The sequence below is a fragment of the Molossus molossus genome, unplaced genomic scaffold (genome assembly GCF_014108415.1).
Source record: "Molossus molossus isolate mMolMol1 unplaced genomic scaffold, mMolMol1.p scaffold_m16_p_8, whole genome shotgun sequence".
NCBI lineage: Eukaryota > Metazoa > Chordata > Mammalia > Chiroptera > Molossidae > Molossus > Molossus molossus.
This window is the reverse complement of record NW_023425402.1, coordinates 10,268,934-10,293,303: the sequence shown is the minus strand read 5'-3', so window position 1 is coordinate 10,293,303 and position 24,370 is coordinate 10,268,934. Positions and strand designations below refer to the sequence as shown.

The 24,370-nt window shown below is 41.7% G+C and overlaps 1 protein-coding gene across 1 annotated transcript in view; it reads right to left on the bottom strand.

Moving 5' to 3' along the window:
• The window catches only part of DNAH8 (dynein axonemal heavy chain 8), a 295,615-nt gene that overhangs the window by 107,364 nt on the left and 163,881 nt on the right, over nt 1–24,370 (bottom strand). The window contains exons 51-57 of the mRNA XM_036248715.1: nt 17,091–17,233; nt 16,222–16,356; nt 15,650–15,772; nt 9,093–9,306; nt 6,122–6,231; nt 2,347–2,510; nt 907–1,099 (exon numbers count right to left, since the gene is read on the bottom strand). Of these exons, the coding sequence (XP_036104608.1) occupies nt 907–1,099; nt 2,347–2,510; nt 6,122–6,231; nt 9,093–9,306; nt 15,650–15,772; nt 16,222–16,356; nt 17,091–17,233 (1,082 nt within the window). The remainder of the gene's footprint in view (nt 1–906; nt 1,100–2,346; nt 2,511–6,121; nt 6,232–9,092; nt 9,307–15,649; nt 15,773–16,221; nt 16,357–17,090; nt 17,234–24,370) is intronic.

Here is a 24,370-nt window from a genome sequence, read left to right as displayed (position 1 = left end):
TGGGGTCTTGTTCTAAACCTCATTAGAGGTGTTGCCCTTTAATCAAGTAATGTTTTCTCATGTTTATTCCTAGGTATTTTACATATTTTTGCTGTTGAATAAAATCATTGTATGTTACATTTCCTGTCTTATGATTGTTAGCAAGAATTGGCAGGCTTCTCTGTAAAGGGGAAGAGTAAATACTTGGGGCCTGTGGCCTGTGTGGTCTCGGGACCAACTACGCCAAGCTCAGCCAGCGTCCTGGGGAAGTCACCGACGGTTTCTGGGCCAGTGGGCGTGGCTGTGTGCCCATACAGCTGTACTTATGAACACTGCAGTGTCAATATCACACAATATTAGTATGCGTCTACTTTCTTTTCTACTCATTTAAAAATGTAAAAATCATTCTTAGCTTTTAAATCTAACAAAAAACGGGCAGTGGGCTGGATTTGGCCCATTGACTACAATTTGCTAACCTCTGGTATAGAGGATGGTTATTGACTTTTGTATTTATATCACACTTAGTCTTCTTACTGAACTCTCAGTACTTAAAAGAGATTTTAAATTCTCTTAGAGTATATGAAGAGATAATCATATCATCTGCAAATAAAATGTGTTGGTTTTTTTTGTTTTTTCTTGTCTGATAATTACATCTATTTTCTTTTTGTCGTTTTGTTGCAATGCCTAGGACTTTCGAAGCAATATTAAACAGCAGCGATAATACCAGGCACACCTGTCTTGCACCTGACTTTAATGGGACCGCTGCTAAATGTCACTGAATGAAACATTTCTCGCGTGCTCTATGATGCCATGAATCACAACTCATAACTGATGCAGAAGTTACAGCAACTCCACGGTGAAGCTCTGGGAGAAAGATCTAGTCAGGTGGGTGATCCAAAAACAGTCCTTAAAGGTGGAAATACGTACCAGCTCATAGACTTTGGGTACTTCAAACGTAGTGTCTTCGGGTTCATCACCAGTTGGTTCAGGCATCTCACGAAGAAAATCTACAAAGTATGGCTCAGGAAGAATGTGTGCTATCATATCCGAGCTGATATTTTCTTCAATTGTGCGAACCAGATTTATATTAAACCACTGCTCGTCATCAGGAGTTACAAATCTGAAAGAAAAATCCAGGAGTGAAAATGCAAATGATGAAGGCGTCTTTCCTAACTGACGGTTCCAGCCTCTCTCTGCCTCCTCTCGGCCCCATCCTGTACCTCCATCGCGTCAGAACAGGGAAACCATACGTTCTGCCTCTGACAAGAAGGACCTGACCCATCTAACACAGTGATAACCTTGACAGTGTTACTTGTAGAAACTTCTGACGAAGAGAGTCTCTCCTTGACAAAACTTAGGCTCTTCCCTCGACTCTGGACTTCCATGCCCTTCTCTGCACCACCCAGTTTGAGCATGAATCCTGTCAAGCACATTTAGCCAGAATCCTCCACCCAGTATCCGATCACCCTCCATATGTGACCAACTTCCTTGTTCTCCTTCATCTGCGTGGGGTAACATCTGATCCCCTGGCCTTCAAGAATCCCATTTGGGTCCCTTTAGCCAGCATCCCCCTGAACCCCTGACATTTCCCCTTGCTTGATCTTCCATCTCTGACTTCCTCATCCTTTCCTTGGCTTCGAATTCTCACTTTTCCCTTGTTAATTTGGAGTAGAGCCCAATCTCTGTCCCCTGCTGCAAAGTCCCCCTGCAGCAGTCCCTTCACTCGACAGTCCTGAATAAAGACTGTGCGCCTTATCATTTTAACAAGTGTCATGAATGATTTTATTTTTGTTTAACAATACAGGTGAGTCAACAGGGTCAGGCCAAAGGTCTCTAAAACTTTCAATAAGAGTGTGGGAGTAACGGTCAGTAGCACCCTCTTTCTGGGTCTGTGGGCACACAGTGAATGTCTTCCAGTGTCAGGGGGAAGAGAGGAGGAAGGGGACTAACATTTGACAAACACCCCCTGCGTGTGAGACACTGGTGGCCTGTACAACTCTGTAAGACCGGCATTGCCACCCCCATTCCATAGAGGACGACACAGGCTCAGAACGGCGACTGAGCTTACACCAGATTTCACCACGCAAACCGACACAGAGCGCCAATGTTCTAGAACATGAACAGAACTAAAATTTGCCTCTGAATGTTTCAACTCTCTGATAATGTGGCGATTTAAGAAGATGTCCTGTTGAATTTGGCACAGCAAATTTTTAAAGTGAACAGCAGGTGAGAAATAACATCAATGGTGCACAAGCCCCAGAGAAAATTAAGGCACTATCCTAACTCTACTGGTTGCGCAGATAAAGCAGGAACGAGTCTGCTGGATGAGCTGTTGACAGCACGGGGAACGCGGGCGCTGTGACGCACCTGTCGGCAATGACTCTGTTGCACTCGTGTCTGAAAAGGGACAGGAGAATTGAGATCGAACTACACTCCTCGGCTTTTATGGTTAACATTCCTTGCCAAATTCTGGAGAGATCTCGAAGATTGAAAATGTAATGAAACTTAGAAGGAGTTGGCAGCATCTTCACCTAGAGATGGAAAAACAAAAAACAAAAAACAAAACGTGATACTCTCATTTGCTTTTCAGATAAACTAAATATTTCACAATATTTAGAACTATTTTATTTTATATTATTTAAATAGGCTGAATCTTAAACCAAAGTTAAGTTTATATTTCATCACAGCACTGATGGAAGAAACACGTATCATAAATACACCAACACAGAATGGAAGAGACCACAAGCCCTTGACTGAGCCCCCGGGGCGCAGATTCCAGCCCCTGTTCTACCACCATTAATTGGCTTTGAGCAAGTCACTTCCCCTGAATTCTTAAAACCTGTGTGTAAAACCAATATATTGAGTTGTGGGAATAAGCCAGCATTCCCAATCATTATCAACCTTATTAGTGTTACATGAAATAGGTCCTAACAAAAAACTGAGCGTGAGCTGGTCATCATGTTCACTTCCACAGTCAACACCGACTAGGTTCTACAGATTGCTTTCATTAGAGTCCTTCATGTGTTTGCATTGCCACAGGTACATGGAAATCTAAGTTCACCAAGGGGATCCAAGCTCGGTCAACCTGCTTCCACATATCTGTATACCTGGAATGCATCGAAGGCAAGTCTGACACGACGCTGTGAGTACTGGGTGGTGTTTCTGCGTTTTGTTTGTTTGTTTGTACACGAATCTACTTATTATTTCTACCAACTTGTAGGATCTACAGAGGCCAAGCTGTAACAAAGACCAGGCAGGGATACTGAGGTGGAGCAGGTGCGGGAGGCACTGCTGGCCACGTACGAAGAGTGTAGCTGATTTCATCAGCATCATTTTCAAAAGTGAAGCAAGGCTCATTCTGCAGATACGAAGCAGACTCTCCCCATGATTAATTCAGAGGAGCGCATGCTTTCTTTAGTGCCGAGTCATGGAGTACGTCCGTCCTCTGTTGAAATAGTGCCCCATTGAGTTTGGAGAGAGATTTTTACAGGCTAATTCACAGGGACAGGGAGAGCGCGGGAGTGTCATTTCCCTTCGCTCAGTCCCGTGCCAACCTAAACTGTTCGTTCTACTCACCAAAATGCAAATCATAACCAACATTACAAATATGCGACAAGACGGGCTAGGCTGTGTGAACGTTGCCTCTCTTCTGTGCCGTAAACCACGCCGCTGGCCACGGAAGCAATCCTTGCAGAGAATGAAATGCCGTCTTCTTCCCCACTCTCCCTCCTTCACTGACTGCTCCTCTCCTTCTCTTCCAGTGTTTCCCTTTAGCTACGTCAACCTTCTCCTCCCACCCGCTTCTGCGCTAAAGCCACATAAAGTAAGGGCGGCTCAGCGATACACTGGGCAAGTGGGTTGAAAGAGTGCTTTGTGCGATAGGTGATTTGAAGAAAAAGTATAAAGAAGACTGTTTATCTGGGGTGGGGATAGGAGGGCGATTTGCTAATTTTTCAGGGACTATGCTTGAGCCCCTTGCGGTGCCCTTGGGAAGAAATCACAGTAAACAGGACAGTGAGACCTGCTGCCATCGGGGAGCTCCCGTTCTCGTGGGGGAGGCTGACAATAAATAGGAAACAAACATATTGAGAAACAAACAGACAAACAAAAATGATAAAAATCATGTTTGGAAAAAAGAGAGTCCTGAGACAGACTAACGCCTGAGATGAGGCCACGGACAGTTATGTCAGGAGACATGATCCAGGAGAGCTCCCCTGAAGGTTCGAAGGAAAGAATCAGTCATGAGGGGTGGTGGCCGAGGCGCAAAGAGGCAGCACCGCTGGGCAGGGATGGGAGGGGACGCAGGTGAGCAGGGGGCTCCGGTGACGGGCACGGCCAAAGCCAGGTGTGTAGTTTCACTATAAATGTAACTGGGAATCTACCAGAGGTTTTAAGAAGGAAGAATGATCTCTGGGTTACTTTTTTTTAAAATATGTTCTTATTGATTTTTTTTTATAGATAGAGGAAGGGAAAGATAGAAACATCAATGTGGGAGAAACATGGATCGGCTGCCTCCTGCACGCCCCCTACTGGGGATCGAGTCTGCAACCTGGGCTTGTGCCCTGACCGGGAATCGAACCGGGACCTCTCCGTCCATGGGACGACGCTCAATCCACTGGGCTGTGGCCAGGCTCTGGGTTCCTTTTGTAAGAAGCATTTGAGGACTATGTAAAGGACAGACTCGAGGAGGGCAAACAGAAAGCAAGGAGGTTGGTTAGAAGTCACTGCACGGTCCAGAGGCAGGTGATGGAGCCTCTGCCAGGGTCACAATGAGAAGGCCCCAAGTCCCCAGCTTTGGGATCTATTGTGAAAGCATGGTGCTGGGACTTGCTGATGGGCTGGATATGGGGGTGAAAGGACAGGTCAAGGATGGTGACAGTTTTTCGGCCTGAGAAGCAGAATAAGCACTGTTGCTGTTCTCTAAGATGCATGCATCTGAGGAAGAGTCATATTTAAGGACAATTACGTGTTCTGTTCAGACATGTTAACTTTGAGGTGGTTATTAAATATCAACATGGTGACATCTACTAAACAGCTGGAAATTTGTCTGGAGCCGAGCAGAGAGGCTCGGGACGCAGCTGCTGATTCTGAAGTCGTCAGCACAGAGGAGGTGTTCAAAGCCCTGGAGCTGGATGGAGCCCGAAACCAAGTCCCAGTATCTAGATCCAGTGCACTCGGATTTAGAGGAGGGGGACAGTACAAGCCTCAGAAAGGGTAACCAATGAAAGAGGAAGAAACCCAAGAGGATGAGTCCCCTCTGAAGCCAAGTGAAGAAAGTGATTAGAGGGATCATTTATGTCATATTCTGCTGAAAGTCAAGTGAGAGGAAGAAGAAACCAGCCTTCAGATTTGACAAGATCAAGTTCCCCGCTGAGTCAGTGAGCCTGTGGAAATGAAAGTCCATGAACAGTGAGTAAAAAGGTAAAGAAAGGTGAGAAAGTGGGTGGAGCCAGTAAACACTCCATAACAAAAGAGGCTCTGACAGAAAGACACCAGGAAGACCAAAACTTTCCAGACCACTGGAAAACTGATGGATGTTACCACAGAAAATTCCCAGACACTCAAACCTTGACATTCATTTTGGAGTTTCTTTAAAAGAGGCAGAGCAGCATGTGCAAAGGCCCTGTGTCAACAAGGAGCCGTCTTACGTAAGGAACTGACTGACCACTGCGGGGGGTTGTGTGGAAGAGTGTTTATGAGACACACCCAGTTCCTCATGCTCCACCTCTGAGGAGCACACAAATTAGACTTTAAGTTTTGGAATATCTGGAAATCCAAGTTTTCACTCAGTCAGTAAACATTTGTGTCTGACATGGTTTGGGGGGAGGCAGGGAGACAGACATACAAAGAGGTACAAATCAGAGTAACAAGTGGAAAAGCAGTGTTTTCATTTCAGCAAAATTCTGCTTTCTCTTGGATGTTCTGTCTGATTTACAGTAATACCTCATACATATGGAAAGCATCATTCACTCAGAAGATTGGCTGCCTGGAAGGGAACGGTGTCATAAATCTATCTGAGCACCTAATCTGTCTTTTACGAAGAGCATTACCACATGTAATGCGGTGATGATTTCGGGAGCCACGAGGTGAGAACAGGCTGTTCATTTGACCTGCTTTGCTTACTGACCACCGCAGGGCGTACCTTGGTCCACTGCCACAGCACTCTGCCCGCGGAAACCAACCTCGAAATCATCTCACATATTTCAGGTTTGAACTTTCGACAGGGATCAAAGTATCCACAGCCAATAACTCCTGGGGGGAAAAAAAGCAACAAGATTAATAATACAAGCTTACTAAAAGATTACAAGGTGCATGTTCATCCCTATGGATATATCATTACAACAGGACTAAGTGGGGTTACGAACTTCTCAACTGAGACTGGACGTCGGCAGCGGGGCCTGGGAAGCTGAGTGTGCTGTGATGAGCATCTTGTACCGATCGACTCATTTAACCCTCCCAACATCCCATGAGAAAGAATCTGAGGTAGATATTATTATTATCATTATCATTATAGTATTCTTCCCATGTGAATAGGAGTTTAGTAACTTGCCCAAGGTCACACAGCTTGTATGTGGGAGAATCTGAGATTTGAACCCGTGTCGCCTGGCTCCGGGGCCTGGAAAACAGCACCCATCCTGAAGAGTGGGAGAGAACTTAGAGACCACGTCCTCATTTTGCAGCGGAGGAGGCCAGGCCCCGCAGGTAAAGCAAATTGTTCAAGGTCACCCAGATGGGCTGTGGACAGAACTGGACTCTGCACCCACGTCTCCTGACCGGCAGAAGCCCCGAGCTATAGGTTTAAAGTGTTTGGGTTTAGACTGCAAGATCAGGTTACTCTACTTCACTCCGGGGAGACGGCATGTTGAGTGGTCTGTTCAGGTGTGAGTATGGTATTTTCAAGGGGATATGAACATGAATATCTGTTCAGAGACATAGAGCAGGTTTATGGAGGGCAGGGCGGCTAAGAACTGGCTTCGTTCACACAGATCGCAGAAGGAGTAACCTTGAGGGAACGTGAACTTGTCCTCCAAAGGCGTGACTGCTTACGCTGGCAGCCTACAACGACCTTAGCTTCCTGAACTCCTCTGGCTCTAGGCCTCCAACTCCCTGTGGGACAAATGAACTATACAGGAAGCACGGGCTCCGGGATCAAGCACCAGATCACCACCACACCTCTGCCATGCACTAGCTAAACGGCCCTGACTGGGCGGTTATTTCTCTTTTCCGAGCCTCGATTTCTGGTTTGTCCCACATATAATTTTTATATGGAAGAGTGCATAAAACAGTTTAACAAACCAGCAGATGCTCACGCCCAGACCACGAGATCGATAAACACAGCACGGCCCCAGTACATTAGGAGCCCCGGGTTGCCCATCCCCATGCAACCCCTTTTCCTTAGAGCTTTGCCACTTATGTCTCTGAACTTTAACTTTCTCTTAATCTTAATTTTTGAAACTTAATTTCATGGAATCATATATTCCTCTGTCTTGCTTCTTTCACTCAACATGCTGTCTCTGGGCTTCACCATGTTGAAGCAGCAGCTGGGTGTGTTCCTACTCACGGCTGCAGGCATTATTCTGTGTGTCTATTGCCGCAACTTATTTATCTGTTTTTACTGTCAATAAATATTGGGGTTATTTCAAGGTCTTTGCTGTCATGAACATTGTTCCGTGAATAGTCTTGTGTAAGTCTTCTGGTGCACGTATGCAGAGTCAACTACAGGTGGATTAAGGACTTAAATGTGAAGGCAAAGCTATGCAATGTTTGGGGGGAAATGCAGGAGACCATCTGCATGAATCTGGGTGGGAAAGGACTTCTCAAATGAGGCTGCGAGAGCACAAACCATAAAGGAAACAATGTAGCTAGAAGTGGATCTGCTGGCGTGTGCCCGGGACCTGCTTCACCAGTACTAACATCCGATCACTAGCCAGGGGCTGGCAGCAGTTTACACGCCCGCCAGTGGGGGACCAGACTCCCGGCTGCTTCACATTCTCGTCAACGCCTGAGTTTGTCAGGATTTTTCACTTTTGCAAATTAAGTGGGTATAATATGGCATTTCCTTTGTGTTCTAAATGTGCATTTTCCTGAACGTCAATGCTTATCACCTTTACATTTGTTTACTTGCCATTTGATTACCTTTTCTTAAAGTAACAATTTTTTATCGCCCATTTTTATATTAGGCTGTTTGCTTTTCTCTAAATGATTCATAAGGTGTGGGTTTTTTTTTAAATATTCAAAATACTAACTGTTTTTATTTTTTTATATGGGTTGAAATTTTTTTTCTTCCACTTTGGGACTTGTCTTTTTACTCTATTAATGTTGCTTTTTAGATGAACAAAACTTCTTAGTCTAGTCAAATTGATCATTCTTTTTTCCTATTTATGGCTTATGCTTTGTGAGTCTCATTTAAATAGTCCTTTTCTACCCAGAGGTCATTTATATATTTTCCTATATTTTCTCCCCAATGTTTTATGAACTTTGATTTCCATATTCAGATCTTTAATCCATCTGTATTGATTTTATGCTTGGTGTGAGGTAGGGGTCCAATTTCAGTGATTTTCCCATAAGAATTACTAAATATCTCAGTACCACCCATGGAAAATCTGCCCTTTCCCTTCTGATCTATAGTACTTGCCATGTCAAATAATTAATGTCCACATATGCACAAGTCAGGTTCTCTTGTTATGTCTTCACAAACATAATTTTGATAGTTCCATTTATGTGAGCCTAAATTTGGCATTACAAGTTTTTTTTTATTAACGTATCAAAGTGCTACATATGACTTAGTGTATTATATCGTTAACCTATGATCGATGTGCAGTCACTCAGCCCAAACTTCTCTTATTAATTGTGCCAAGAAAACCAAAACACAAAGGTTTTCTTACCTCTAAGCCCACCTTCAACAAGGTTATTTCTAAATATTCCTGAGTCTTAAATGAGGCTATAAACATTCTTCTTAGTATTTGCTCCCTCTTTTCTGGTACTTAGCTCTCTATTGAAGATACGTAATCCCCACTTCAAACAGAGACATTTTATCTCTCAAATAAGGTTTTGCTTGGTACCTGTCCACTGTGGAATGCAATCAGAAAACTAAACAGCAAGAGCAGTCATACCAAAAATTTTGTCTATCGAAGCATTCGAAGGCAGGGTGCAGTTGAACACGGTAAACTGCCTCTTCAAGCGCTGTGGGATGTCGTTCCGGCCCCCGCCAGGGTGGATCATGGCTGCGATGAGCTGCACGTCAACAATTGTGGTGAAGTCTCCGGGCTTATCCAAGCTGTACATGCCTTCCATCTCCATCATTTGCCGCACAATCTCATTAGTTATCTGAAAGGTTATACGGTAATATTTTAGTATCACTGAGACATTCCTCCATAGCTCCTGCAAAATGAGTACCGATGAGATTAGAAGAAAATGTTCACCTCTCATCAATGACGTATTTGTAAATGTTGATGGTCACCTTCAACATTATTTGACTTAACCCATCACCCAGGAACTCTAAACCATAAGTTAAGCATGTCCAATGTGCTCTTCATCACATTGATACAACTAATTTCCAAGTAAATTTAGATAGGTGAGTTATGGAATGTTTGGCACAATTACAACAGTACTCAGAGCTACTATAGATATCTTTCATACTCAAAATTCAGCACTTCAAAATACATCAGATTGTCAGATGGTTTTACTCCTAATGTTTCAAAATTACATTACTGAATGTTTGGGTTTGGATTTTGTGTCATCATCATGTATGTTCTGCAGCCTCCAACACTGCCAAAACTCCCTCCATACTGACGATGTTTCCTCTCGGTGTCAGAGGCTCCGTTCTTTCCAGGTCCATCTCACGACTCTGGGAAGCATCCAAGCACGCTTTCTCCTCCCATCCCTCGCCTGTAACTGCTCTACAGGGTCCCATCCTTCCTCTGCTCTTCCCACTATTTCAGGGGATGTCATCTCAACTCTATACCCTGACAATCGCAACTCTGGAACCCTACATTCTGATTCCCTTCTAAGTTCCATACGTGTATATCCAAATTCCTACTGAGCATCTCAAAGCATATGACACACAAGCACCTCAAATATACAGTCTTTCACTTAACCAGCACTTAATGAAAGGCTACTGCGTGCCTGGCTCTGTTGTAGCATAGACAAAAGTCCCTGTCCTAGTAGTGATGGGAGAGAAAATGTACATATATACATATGTACGTACCTACATGAAATGGTATATTATAAGTCTTTTTGGAAAAAAATAAAGCAGAGAAAGAAAACAGGCGTGCTCAGGGATACAACTGAAAATGGGGAGTAGGGGAGGCTTCTCCTCACATGAGATAAGCAAAGACCTGAAGGACATGAGAAGAGAAACCATTTAAAGATCTGGGAAAGAATGTTCCAGGCAGAGTAAACAGTACATGAGGTGCTGGGGGAACATCATATCTACTGTGCACAAGGCTCAGTAAATGTGGCTGGAGCAGAGTCATGGAGCGATGAGGTCAAACGGGGTAGGGTCTTTGGGTCACGGTAAAAATGTTGGCATTTGCATTCTATAAGTCTCACGGGAGGGTTTCGAGCAGAGGATTGTGTCATGATATGATTGGTGTATTCATTGGTTCCTGGTTTGAGAATAGATGGATGGGGCACGGGAAGCAGGGAAGCAATGAGACTTTGGTGATGGTCAAAAAGAGGGATAGCAGTTTGCACGGGTATTAGCTATGGAGTTGACAAGTGGTTGAATCTTGGTATCGTTTGAAGATAGGGCCAGCCTGATTTCCTGAGAGGCTGAGTGTGGTGTTGCCATATTTCAAGATGGAGAACACTGGTGGAAGAGCAGCCCTAGGGAGTAACAGGAATTTGGCTTTGGACAGGACGTGGTAAGTTTGAAATCTAACTGGACATTCCTAGTCGGATACATGAGCCTGAAATCCAGGAACCCTTCAGTTTATAGATGATATCCAAATATGCTTCCCACTCCTTACCTTCTAGGAACTGCTGAGAGGTCTGTGGGCCTTGGAACCCTGCTGAGTGGGAGAGAAAGGGGGAAAGGGGAGGGAAAGCCTTCCCTGGGAGGCTGTGGCTCAGGATGGCGCCTGCATAGATCTGCACTCTGAGCACACAAAGCCTAAGTGGGCCAGAGATTTTATTTTTTATTTTTTTCTTTATTGATTTGAGAGAGAGAGAAAGGGAAAGGGAGAGAGAGATAGAAACATCGATGAGAGAAAACATCGATTGGCCACCTCCTGCATGCCCCCCACTGGGGACTTGGCCCACAACCTGGGCATGTGCCCTGACTGGGAACTGAACTGGTGACCTCATGGTGCAGAGGTCAATGCTCAACCACTGAGCCACACTGGCTGGGCTGGGCCAGAGATTTTAAAATCTTAACTATGCTTTAATGCTTGAATAAATTCTTAAGGATCTAGCGGAAAAAACTCAAAGCCTGTCTGGATGAGGGCACATCCACCCCAGACTTCAGGAAACAGCCACAGATACTTTTTCAAAGGTAATGCCCAGCAAGCAGGCAACAATACATAGATAAACAAGACAGTTTGAACCTAAACAAGGAACTATTAAAACTACAGAAAGCAGAAACAACCACACAGGCTTCATATGCTGGAATGAACAGACACCAAAATTAAAGCAACTGTGCTGGACATGTTTAAAGAAATAGACAACAAATTTGAAAGTATATGCAAGGAATAGGAAATTATTAAAAATGACAACACTTTTTAAAGAAAAGAGAATCAAATAACGGGTAACTAGAATTAAAACTAAAAAAATATTGACAGTAGACTGGACAAGGCAGAGAAGAAAATTAGTGAAGTGGAAAACAGAGAGGGGAATTATCTAGAACATAAGCATTAGAAGGTTGGTATGTATAGAAGAGAATTACAGATTCATAGAGGCACGGAAGAAAGGCTAATTTATATCTAGAGTCTGAGACAAGAGGAAAGAAAGTGAGGCAGGAGGAATATTTGAAGAGATAAAGACTAGGACTTTTCTAGAATTGATGAAAAACACCAAACCACAGATTCACGAGTCCCAGTGAATCCTGAGCAAGTAAATACAAGTAAATCTACACCAAAGAACATCATTTACAGATAAACAGAAAGTCTTAAAAACAGCAAGTGAAAAAAGGCAGATTACAGAGGAGCAATGCTTTGGTGATAGCTGACAAAAGACAAGAATAATATATTCAACATGATGAAGAAAAAACCAAAACAAAACTGCCCAACCTAGATTTTTACAGGCAGCAGCAATGTCTTTCAAATAGACATTTGCAGACAAACAAAAACTAAGAATTAGTCATTAAAACCTTCCCTGAAGGAAATTCTAAAAAGCAGAAGAACATAATACGCGAAGGAAGGGCCAAGATGTAAGAATAAGTATAGAGCAAAGACCGCGTTAAATATGTGAGAAATACAAAGGAAGAGTGCATATGTAAAACTGTAAAAATAATGCCTTGCAGAAAAAAATTTTAAAGAGAGCTATGGACTTAAAAGACAAGTCAACAATAAACTGAGAAAGATAAGGGGAATTCAAGTGTTCAAAGGTCACTGGGCATACAAAATGGGAGTCAAAGGTTTAGTTATCTTTATTTTTGATTATCTTTGTATGCAGGATGTACTGTGCAGGGTAACCACGAGAACACAGAAATCACGTACAGTATAGAAAATAAACAAAAGGGGGGAAATCAACTTCCTCAGAGAAACAGGAAGAAAGCTGCAACCCGTCTCCGCGCAGCTGGGAGTGGGACACGGAGGGGTCGGAGGTCTGGGAAAAAGAAACACGCGTGAACTAGTCATGTCCCGGAGCAGCAGCCTACAAGGAAGTGCAGCACAGGAACAGACAGGACAAAGATATGAAACACAAGACACAGCACAGTATGGTTGTTGGGAAGCATGAGGAGCTCAGCTGAGATCCGTGGTCTGATTTGAAAGGGAAACCAGGTGCGGTTTTCCGCAGCCGAGGTTAGCTGCAGGGGTGCAGGTGGAGGGAGAGCAGACAGGAAGTCCTAGCAAGGCTTCAGCGTGGCTGAGGCAGAGGGCGTGTGCTCTGGTCATGACAGTGATGGATCATGGGATTCTAGCTGGGAAAAGGAGTGAAGAAATGAGGGGAAGAGGGGGATCGTTTGATGATGGTAGGGAAAATGGACATAGCTCAGTCTGGAGCCTGGGCGGCAGGGGGACTGAGCTACCCAGAGCGGACATGGTAATCAGAGAGTAAAATGCTTGGAAATGAGAAACGGAGGGAGTCACAGTGATAAGGACCAAGTGATATGGCTGCATGAGTAGTCGCTCAGACAGGGTGGAAGGCGTGATCACGGGAGGAGGCCGGGTCCAGGCCCTGCCGTCACCGAGAATTAAGAGCGCGGGCTGTGGAAGTTGCCGGGCCCTGACCAAAGTGATACTGCAAGGCTCCTTATTAAAAAATTACTAAGAATTTCAGGATGGTGACACCAGAGCACGAAACCAGGTTAAAGAGCCTTTGAAGTGTGGACCCCTGTGGGACGGCACAGTTCGCACACACGCAGCTGGGCCCTGGGGACAGGGACAGTACTGGAGAGGGTGACAGTGATCAGGAACTGCGATCTGAGGGTCTGAGCTAACTGCACAAGGGGAGTGGAAGGTCAGACTGAGGGGCTTTCGGGGGGGAGGGCGATGAGAGGCGAGCAGGACACCCTCACCTCCAGGCCCAGGGGTTCAACTTGACACGTCTGCAGGGAAGGCGGCTCCCAGCAGGGGTGGGGAACGTCCAGCCCACGGGCGTATGAGGTCCGAGAAATCAATCCCAGCTAACATCACACGCCCCACCAAATTAGCCTGACCAAACACAGCAGGCTAGTTTTTTAGTTGGTAATTTTGTTTGGCCTGCAAATGATGTTATAAATATCCACATGGCCCTCAGCAGACAAAAGGTTCCTCAGCCCTGCTGGAGCAAGAGGTGAAGGGAAGAGGACTCACACTTCACAGGAATTGTGTGGAGGGCCCCTGGCTTCCAGGGGCACACGGCAAGGAGAGCAGAAGTGGGAGGTGAGGGCAGAGAAGGGCCATGCAGAGCTGTCCGGGGATCATTCTCAGGGTGGGCACAGACCTGGGGTCCTGAGCACCCAGTGGTGTCTGTGGGGAACCGAGATAAAGGTGGGATGGGGTGGATCCTGGCAGCTCCAGGTGAGGGTGCTGTTCACGGGGTTAGGAGAGAGGTGTCGGGGATCCCATGAGGAATATGCAGAATTCTAGTAGTGAAGTTTTTTTTTAATGTGTGTGTGTGTGTTAAATGTTTTTTATTGATTTCAGAGAGAAAGGGAGGGAGAAGGAGAGAGAGAAACTGATCGGTTGGTGCTCGCACCCACCCAGGGATGAATCCACAGCCCGGCCATGTGCCCTGACAGGGACTCAAGCCAGGGACCTTTCAGTGCACAGGATGATGCCAACCAACTGAGCCAACCGGCCGGGGCAACAAGTGTTTTCTAAACCCAGCACTCCTCGGAGATCGTGCAGAACAAGGGGTAAGATAACAAGGCTGGAAGCCTGGGGAAGGAAGAGAGGAGCCAGAAAGGACACCGAATCAAGTGGCCAGAGAGACGGGCGCGTGTTGCTGAAAACTGCAGGGAGCTTCAAGCAGGGAGCATGTGTAACTGAGAATCAGAAGAGACTAAGAATTGTGACAGCTTAGTAAGATGGAGCGATTGACATTTTTACATATGACCGAAACTACAGACAAAAGATCATCTATAGAAGCTATTTTATTTTATATTGTTATCTCTCAAGGACACCTTTGATTTTTTAAGGAAGAGAGAAAAAACATACACATATTGATGTGAGAGAAACATCAATCTATTGCCTCCCATATGCACCCTGACTAGGGATCGAACCCACAACCTAGGTATGTGCTTTGACCAGGAATTGAACCCGCAACTTTATTTTAAATTAAAAATAATACATCTTTATTGAGATAAAATGTACATACCAGTTCATCCATTATAGTACACAAGTCAATGAGTTTTAGAACATTCAACACTATCACCATATTGTTGCACCAGCATCACCACTATCTTATTCCAGAACATTTTCATCAGCCCCCCCACCCCTCCGCAGAGCCCATACCAGGTCCCCATTCCTCCTCCCAGCCATTGTCAACCATGAATCTCCTCTTAGTCTCCCTGGATTTGCTTGTTCTGACCTTTCATATACATGAAATCATACAGTACCTTTTGTGTTTGGCTTCTTTGAATTAATACAACATTTTCAAAGTTCACCCATGTTATAGCATGTATCAGTATTTCATTCCTTTTTATGGCCAAGTGATGTTTTGTTTATCCAATCATCTGTTGATGAACATTCGGGTTGATTCCACTTTTGGGCTATCACGAAGACTCTGCCACGAGCCTTCCTGTACAAGATGTGTGGCCGCCTGCTCCCCTTTCCCCGGGCCTATCCCTAGGCCTGGGCCTGCTGGGGCACGTGGTAACTCTGCTTAGCCTCCTGAGGAACCGCCAAACTCTTGCACAGTGGCCGCACCACTTCACACTCCCACCAGCAACGTATGAGGAACCCACAACCTTTCACTTGTTTCTGGTCAACTTACGGAAATACAATTTAGTATTATCACTGGACAGGAGGACGCTCAACTAACTGAGCCACCTGGCCAGGGCCTACAGGAGCTATTTTAGTCATACCTGATCTCCCCACTCATTAATGACGGGCATATTAATATCGTCAATAAATACAGTCATTTTCCTGCCTCCTGGTGGCCCGTATGTGCTTCCCATTCGCTTATCCACGTAGCTTTCAATTGTTCTCTAGAGAAAAGGAAATGATTTGTTTACTGCATGAGATCTCAAGCCACGTTGCTAAGAATGACGAGCATATTTTCCAGAGTAGAATACAATTTATTTACTTAATATGTATAAAATCTTTATTAAAATAAACACCGTGAGTTAAAAAGTTATTAGAATGTTAATGATTAATTTATGTTAAAAGAGATACACTCAAAAGCTCAGCTTCAGCCTCCACATTAGGCTATTAATCCTAATTTTAGGCTCTTAATAAGTATTAGACTATTAATCCAAAGATGCTATTTGAATTGGCTTTCAGCTCAGCCTTGGGGAGGTTAAAATGCTGAATGCCAACATGCAACACCACTTATTTTGCGACACATGCAGTGTTTTATATGCATATACATTCTAGCAAAGCCACCACTTAAAATACATATCTAATGTTGATTACCACAGCAGATGATGAGTTTTACCTGAAACATCATTGGCTCCGTGGCAGAGGAAAAGTTGAGACTTTTGGATAACTGTACTTCAGGATCGTATTTCTTCAAATAGGCCTTGATCATCACGGTCTTCGCCGTGCCCTGCTCGCCGGTGAGCAGGACAGCCTGAAATCACAGGGTGATCGTGTCAAAGCGGTTCTAACAGGTTTAGTTTTAAATATGTATGGTGCTAGTGGCCATTGTTTCATTCTATAAATTAATACAACTCAGTTTTTGAATTATACCTACACAAAAATATGTCCTAGTTGAATTAAAGATTTAAATGTAAAATGAGCCCTGGCCTGTTTGGCTCAGGTTAGAGCGTCGGCCCGTGGACCAAAGAGTCCTGGGTTTGGTTCCCACTAAGGGGCATGTACCTCGGTTCCAGTGTGTTCCCGGCCCCGGTTGGGGTCGTGTGGGTGGCAGCCAGTCGATGTGTCTCTCTCACGACGATGTTTCTCACTCTCTCTTCCTCCCTCTCTCCCTCCTGCTCTATCTGAAGATAAATGCAAAAATGTCCTCAGGTGAGGATAAAAAGAATAATAAAAATTTTAAAAAGATTTAAATGTAAAATGTATACTATAAAAGTGTTGGAGGGAAATATGGGAGAATATTCACGTGACCACAGGAGTACGGACAGACTCTGTAAGCAGACACCCACTTTCCCTAGCAAGCTGGGCATCAGCAATTCGGAGGAGATCGAGCTGAAGTATCTCCTGGGACCTAGGTTCATTTCCCAAACACGTTTCTCTCTCTGTCTCCAGCTGTTGTGCTGGATCTCAATGTTCCTATCAGTAGTGTGTGAAATGGGATGGGTTTCCCACATGCTCTGCAACCATCTAAGAAAGTACCAAACTTACTTTACTTTGTTTTGCAATGGTGTCTATCAAAAAATTTGTTCTAATATTGTCAACATTTGGAACCAAAATTGATGAATACTCTGGAATACTGTCAGTTGGGTAAAAATATGGCTGAAGTTTCTTATTCCAGTGCTCCCAGTCACCTATACAATAAATAAAAATTGATCTTAGTACAACTGCATTCTTTGAAAGTAATCAGAATTCAAAAATGCAAGTGTGTTACTAGAGTAATAGAATCCTCACACTCTGACTTATACTACCTACCAACTTACTGATTGGTATTATTGTTATAATAATTATTACTATCACCATATTTCATCAATTCTAAGAAAAAAATTTATTTACATTTTAGTATCTCTCTTTTTTTTAATATTTTTTCTTTATTGATTTTAGAGAGAGAGGAAGAGAGAAGGAGAGAGAGATAGAAATATCCATGAGAGAGAACATCGATTGGCTGCCTCCTGCACGCCCCCCACTGGGGATCAGGCCCACAACCTGGGCATGTGTCCTGACCGGATATTAAACCAGCAACCTCTTAGTGCATGGGTCAACACTTAACCAGTGAGCCACACCAGCCAGGCGATTTTAGCATCTGTTGAATGATGCCTCACAATCACCATTGGTTAGACTAACTTGATCAGAGCTATTCATATTGTTACCATTTAAAGTGAATTACTCGCGGGGTGGTGGGGGAGAGATAAACCACAGAACTAATATGCATGTGTGCATAAACAATGGACATGGACAACAAAGCTGGGGACAGGGCAGGGAGGGAGAGGGAGGGGGGAATCAGTGGGGGGGGGAGGAGAAACATCTGTAACAAAAATTAATTAATAAAAATAAATATAAAAATAATAAAAATAAAGTGAATTACTTGCATTGTTGTTATTGCACTGTCGAGTGTAACTGCTGTGTTAAATGTCTTCAAAAAGATTATGCTGTGATTTGAAATCGTACCAAATTGTACCAACTGTACACAGATTGAATGGAAAGAGATCAGAGGGTAACTTTTGATAGCAAAACAAACATTCATCATTGGAAGAAGAACCTCAATTTCAAATTTCCTTGCAAAATAATCAAGTCATATGATAAGTATATGTTTAACTTTTAAGAAACTACTGAGCTGTTTTCCAAAGTGGTTGTACCATTGTGTAGTATATGAGACTTCCAGTTCCACATCCGCACCAATATTTGGTATTATTAATCTTTTTAATTTTGACCATTCTAGTGGCTAAATGTCCCATTGGGGTTTTAATGTGCATGTCCCTGAAGATCAGTGATACTGTGTACCTTTTCATGTGCTTTTTTCACCATTCATAAATCTTCAGTGAAGCATCTGTGTAAATGTATTCCCCCTTTTTAGAAATGTGGATTGGCTGCCTACTTCTTATTATTGAATTGCAAGAGTTCTTCATATATTCTGGACAAAATTCTTTTATCAGATATATATATTTCAAAGACTTCTTCCCATTCTGTGGTTGGACATTTTATTCTCTTAACAGTCACTTGTAAATAGCAAAAGATTTTAACTTTAATGAAGTCTAATTTATCCATGTTTTCTTTTATAGTTTGGGCTTTTTCTGATACTGAGACATCTTTGCTTAACACAACACAAATACTTTTTGTTTTCTTCTAAAATTTTATAGTTTTAGCTCTTATGTTTAGGCTTATGATCTATTTTGAGTTCATTATTAAGATGAATTTTTGTGGATGGTGTGACATAAGAGTTAACGTTCTTGGTTTTGTTTGTTTGCTTTGTGTTTTTAAACATTTGGCTAGTGTATTTTCTGGCACCACTGACTGAAAATCCAATCCTTTCCTCTACTGAATTACCTAGACACCTTTGTTGAAATCATCTGACCACATATGTGTGGGTCTATTTCTGAACTCTTAGCTACTTCATTGATCTATATATGTATCCTTATACCAATATCACATTGTGTTAATTATTACAACTTTATTGTAAGCTTTAAAATTAAGTCATGTGAGCTTTTTAAAAATAAATTTGGTTATTCTAGGTCCTTTTCATTTTCATATAATTTTAGGATTCATTTCTAAATTTGAACCAAATAGCCCACTGAGATTTTCACTGTGATTGCACTGAATCTATACATCAATTTGGAATGAAATCACATATTAACAACCTTGAGTCTTCTGATCCATAAATATTATTTCTCTATCCATTTACTTAGGGCTTCTTAAATTTCTCTTAGCACAGTTTTGTAGTTTTCCAGACATACATTTTGTTACATTTTTGGGTGCTACTTTAAATGGTATATTAAAATTTCAACTTCTAATTGTTTGTTGTGAACTTATAGAAATGTAATTTATTATTGTATATTATTTTTCACCCTGTGACCTTGCTAAACTCATCTACTAATTCTAATAACCTTTTTGAGGATTCTATGAATTGTCATATCATCAGCAAATAAAGAGAGCTTTATTTATTCTTTTCTAATACATAGGACTTTGTTTGTTTACTCTCTTATTGCGCTGGCTAGAACCTCTAGTTCAATATTGAATAGAAGAGGGGAGAAAGAACACCCTTGTCTTGTTCCTGACCTTGGTAAGGAAGTATTCAGTCTCTCACCATCAAGTGTATCGTGTTAACTATTTTGTCCTTAATCAGAATAATAAACATCCTATTCTTTGTTTACTGAGAGTATCATCATGACAGGGTGTTAATTTTGTCAAATGTTTTTTTCTGCATCGATTTAGATGACTATATGGTTTCTTTTTAATCTGTTAAAACCATTTAATTATATTGATTGGTTTTTTAATATTAATCCAACCTTCTAATTGTAGAATACATGAACATTTGAATTTAATATATTATCCTTTTTCTATTTTTTTGCATCTTTTATCTTTATTGTTGAATGTATTACAGATGTTCCTCATTTTTCCCCCATTGACCCCCTCCTCCCCACTCCTACCCCGCTCCTGCCTTTTCCCATATTGTTGTCTGTATCCACTGGTTATGCATATATGCATATAAATTCTTTGGTTTATATCTTCCCAATCCCCAACCTCCCTTCGCTTTGAGGTTTGTAAGTCTAACAACCAATTTGTACTTCCTTTTTTTTATATTTTAATTTTTTATATAATATTTTATTAATTTATTTTTGTTATAGATGTTTCTCCTTTTTTTCCCCATTGACACCCTCCTCCACATCCCCACCTCCACCCCATACCCGGCTTTGTTGTCCGTGTCCATCGGTTATGTGTACATGCATATAAGTTCTCTTCCCTCCCCTTACCACCCCCTCTTTTGAGAGTTGTCAGTCTGTACCCTACTTCCATGTCTCTGGGTGTACCCAATTCCTCAAACTGTTATGTTCATTATATTTCACAAATAAGTGAGATCATGTGATATTTGTCTTTCTCTGCTTGGCTTGTTGCGCTTAGGATGACACTTTCCAGGTCCCTCCATGTAGTCTCAAAGGATAAGAGATCTTTCTTTCTTACAGCTGCATAGTACTCCATTATGTATATGTACCACCGCTTTTTTATCCATTCATCTACTGATGGACACATGGGCTGTTTCCAGATCTTAGCTATTGTGAATAGTGCTGCTACAAACATGGGGGTACATATATTCTTTCTGATTGGTGTTTCAGGCTTCTTAGGGTATATTCCTAGAAGTGGGATCACTGGGTCAAATGAAAGTTCAATTTTTAATTTTTTGAGATAACATCATTTTGTTTTCCATAGTGGCTGCACCAGTCTGCATTCCCACCAGCAGTGTACTAGAGTCCACTTTTCTCCACACCCTCGCTAACACTTGTTGTTTCATAATTTGTTGACAGCGGCCATTCTGACAGGTGTAAGGTGATACCTCATTGTTGTTTTAATTTGCATCTCTCTGATTATTAGTGATGCTGAGCATTTCTTCATATGTCTCCTGGCCATTTGTATGTCCTGTTTGGAGAGGTGTCTATTTAGTATATCTGCCCATTTTGTAATTGGGTTCTTTGTCTTCCTTTTGTTGAGTTGTATGAGCACTCTATATATATTGGAAATTAACCCCTTATCTGATATATCATTGGCAATTATGCTCTCCCATATAGTGGGTAGCCTTTCTATTTTGATGATTGTATCTTTCACTGTGCAGAAGCTTTTGAGTTTGATGTAGTCCCATGTGTTCATTTTCTCCTTTGTTTCTAATGCCTTAGGTGATGTATCAGTGAAAATTCTGCTGCATATGATGTCTGAAATTTTGTTGCCTACAGTTTCTTCTAGGATTTTTATGGATTCATGAGTCACATTTAAGTCTTTTATCCATTTTGAGTTTATTCTTGTGTAGGGTGTAAGTTGATGGTCTAGTTTCATTTTTCTGCATGTAGCTGTCCAATTTTCCCAACACCATTTATTAAAGAGGCTGTCCTTACTCCACTGTATGCTCTTGCCACCTTTGTCAAATATTAATTGAGCATATTGCCTTGCGTCCATTTCTGGGTTCTCTGTTCTGTTCCACTGGTCTATCTGCCTGTTCTTGTGCCAGGCTGTTTTTATTACAGTAGCTTTGTAGTATAACCTGATATCCGGTACTGTGATCCCACCTACTTTGTCCTTCTTTTTCAAGATTGCTGTGGCTATTCGGGGTCTCTTTTGGTTCCATATCAACTTCTGAAATATTTGTTCTAGTTCTGTGAAGTATGTCATTGGTATTTTGATGGAGATTGCATTGAATCTATAGATTGCTTTGCGTAATATGGACAGTTTAATGATGTTAATTCTTCCAGTCCATGAACAAGGTATGTGCTTCCATGTTTTTATATCTTCCACTATTTTTTTTCAATGTCCTGTAGTTCTCCGCAAATAGGTCGTTTACTTCTTTGGTTAAGTTTATTCATAGGTATCTTAATTTTTTTGCCGCGATGGTAAATGGAATTGTTTTCTTAGAGTCTCTTTCTGTGAGTTCATCATTGGTGTATAAGAATGCCGTTGATTTCTTGATGTTAATTTTGTATCCTGCTACTTCGCCAAATTCATTTATTAAGTCTAGTAGATTTTTGATGGAGTCTTTAGAGTTTTCTATCTATAATATGTCATCTGCAAATACTGACAGTTTCACTTCCTCCATTCCAATTTGGATCTTTTTTATTTTTTACTTCCTGTCTGATTGCTGTGGCTAAGACTTCCAGTACTATGTTAAATAAGAGTGGCAAAAGTGGGCATCCTTGTCTTGTTCCTGTTCTTAAGGGAAATGCTTTTAGTTTTTTCCTATTGAGTATAATGTTGACTGTAGGTCTTTCATATATGGCCTTTATAATGTCGAGGTATGATCCTTCTATTCCCACATTGCTGAGCGTTTTTATCACAAATGGGTGTTAGATTTTGTTGAATGCTTTTTCAGCATCTATTGATCTGATCATGTGGTTTTTATTCTTCATGTTGTATGTGGTGTATCACAGTTATTGATTTGTGAATATTGTACCAGCCTTGCATCCCTGGGATGAATCCCACTTGTTCATGGTGAATAATTTTTTTGATATATTGCTGAATCCAATTTGCTAGTCTTTTGTTCAGGATTTTGGCATCTATGTTCATTGGGAATATTGGTCTGTAGTTTTCTTTCTTTGTAGTGTCTTTTTCTGGTTTTGGAATTAGAATTATGCTGGTCTTATTTAAAAAGTTTGGAAGTCTTCCTCCTTCTTGAATTTTTTGAAATAGTTTGAGGAGGATGGGTGTTAGTTCCTCTTTGAATATTCAGTAAAACTCCATGTGAAGCCATCCGGGCCTAGGCTTTTGTTTGCTGGGAGAGTCTTGATCACATCTTCAATTTCTTTAGTTGTTATTGGTCTGTTCAAATTGTCTATCTCTTCCCAGTCCAGTTTTGGGAGACGACGTGTTTCTAAAAATTTGTCCATTTCGCTCAGATTGTCGAATTTGTTGCCATATAATTGTTCATAGTAGTTGTTAACAATACTTTGTATTTCTGTGGTGTCTGTTGTTACTTCTCCTCTTTCATTTCTGATTTGGTATATTTGGGTTCTCTCTATTCCTTGGTGAGTCTAGCTAAGGGTCCATCAATCTTGTTTATCTTTTCGAAAAACCACTTCTATGTTTCACTGATCCTTTGAATTGTTTTTTTTGTTTGTTTGTTTTGGTCTCCATGTCATTTATTTCTGCTCTGATCTTTACTATTTCCTTCCTTCTACTTGCTCTGGGGTTTTCTTTTTGTTTGCTTTCTAGTTCTTTAAGTTGTGAGGTTAGATAGTCTATTAGAAATTTTTCTTGTTTCTTGAGGTAGGCCTGTAGTGCTATAAACTTCCCTCCCAGAACTGCTTTTGCTGCATCCCATAGATTTTGTGTTGTTGTGTGTTCATTTTCATTGGTTTCCAGGCAGTTTTTAATCTCTTCCTTGATCTCCTCGGTAAGCCATTTATTGTTTAATAACATGCTATTTAGTCTCCATGTGTTCCAATGTCTTTGCACGTTCTTGTTGTAATTGATTTCTAGTTTCATGCCATTGTGATCTGAGAAAATGCTTGATATGATTTCAATCTTCTTGAACTTGTAGAGATTTAGTTTGTGTCCTAACATGTGGTCTATCTTTGAGAATGTCCCATGTGCACTTGAGAAGAATGTGAATTCTGTAGTTTTGGGATGTAATTCTCTGCAGATATCTATTAAATCCATTTGGTCTAGTGTTTCATTTAGAGTCTCTGTTTCCTTGCTAATTTTTTGTCTAGAGGATCTATCCAGTGATGTCAGTGGGGTTTTGAAGTCTCCTGATATGATTGTGTTGCTGTCGATTTCTCCTTTAATGTCCTCCAGAAGATTTTTAATATATTGTGGTGCTCCTATATTGGGTGCATATATGTTTACCAAGGTTTTATCTTCCTGTTGGATAGATCCTTTCAGTATTATGTAGTGGCCTTCTTTGTCTCTAGTTATGGCCTTCATTTTGAAATCTATTTTATCAGGTATGAGTATTGCTACCCCAGCTTTTTTTCCCTTTCCATTTGCTTGGAAGATTTTTTTTCCATCCCTTCACTTTCAACCTATGTGAGTCTTTTGTTGTGAGGTGGGTCTCTTGTAAACAACATATAGATGAGTGGTGCTTTCTTATCCAAGCAGCTACTTTGTGTCTTTTGATGAGAACATTCAATCCATTTACATTTAAGGTGATTATTGATATGTAATTATTTATTGCCATTTTTTGTTTAGTGTGGTTATATTCTTCTTATTATTTCTTCTACTAATTATAGCAGTCCTTTTAACATTTCTTGCAGTGCTGGTTTGGTGCTAATGTATTCCCTTAGCCTTTTTTTGTC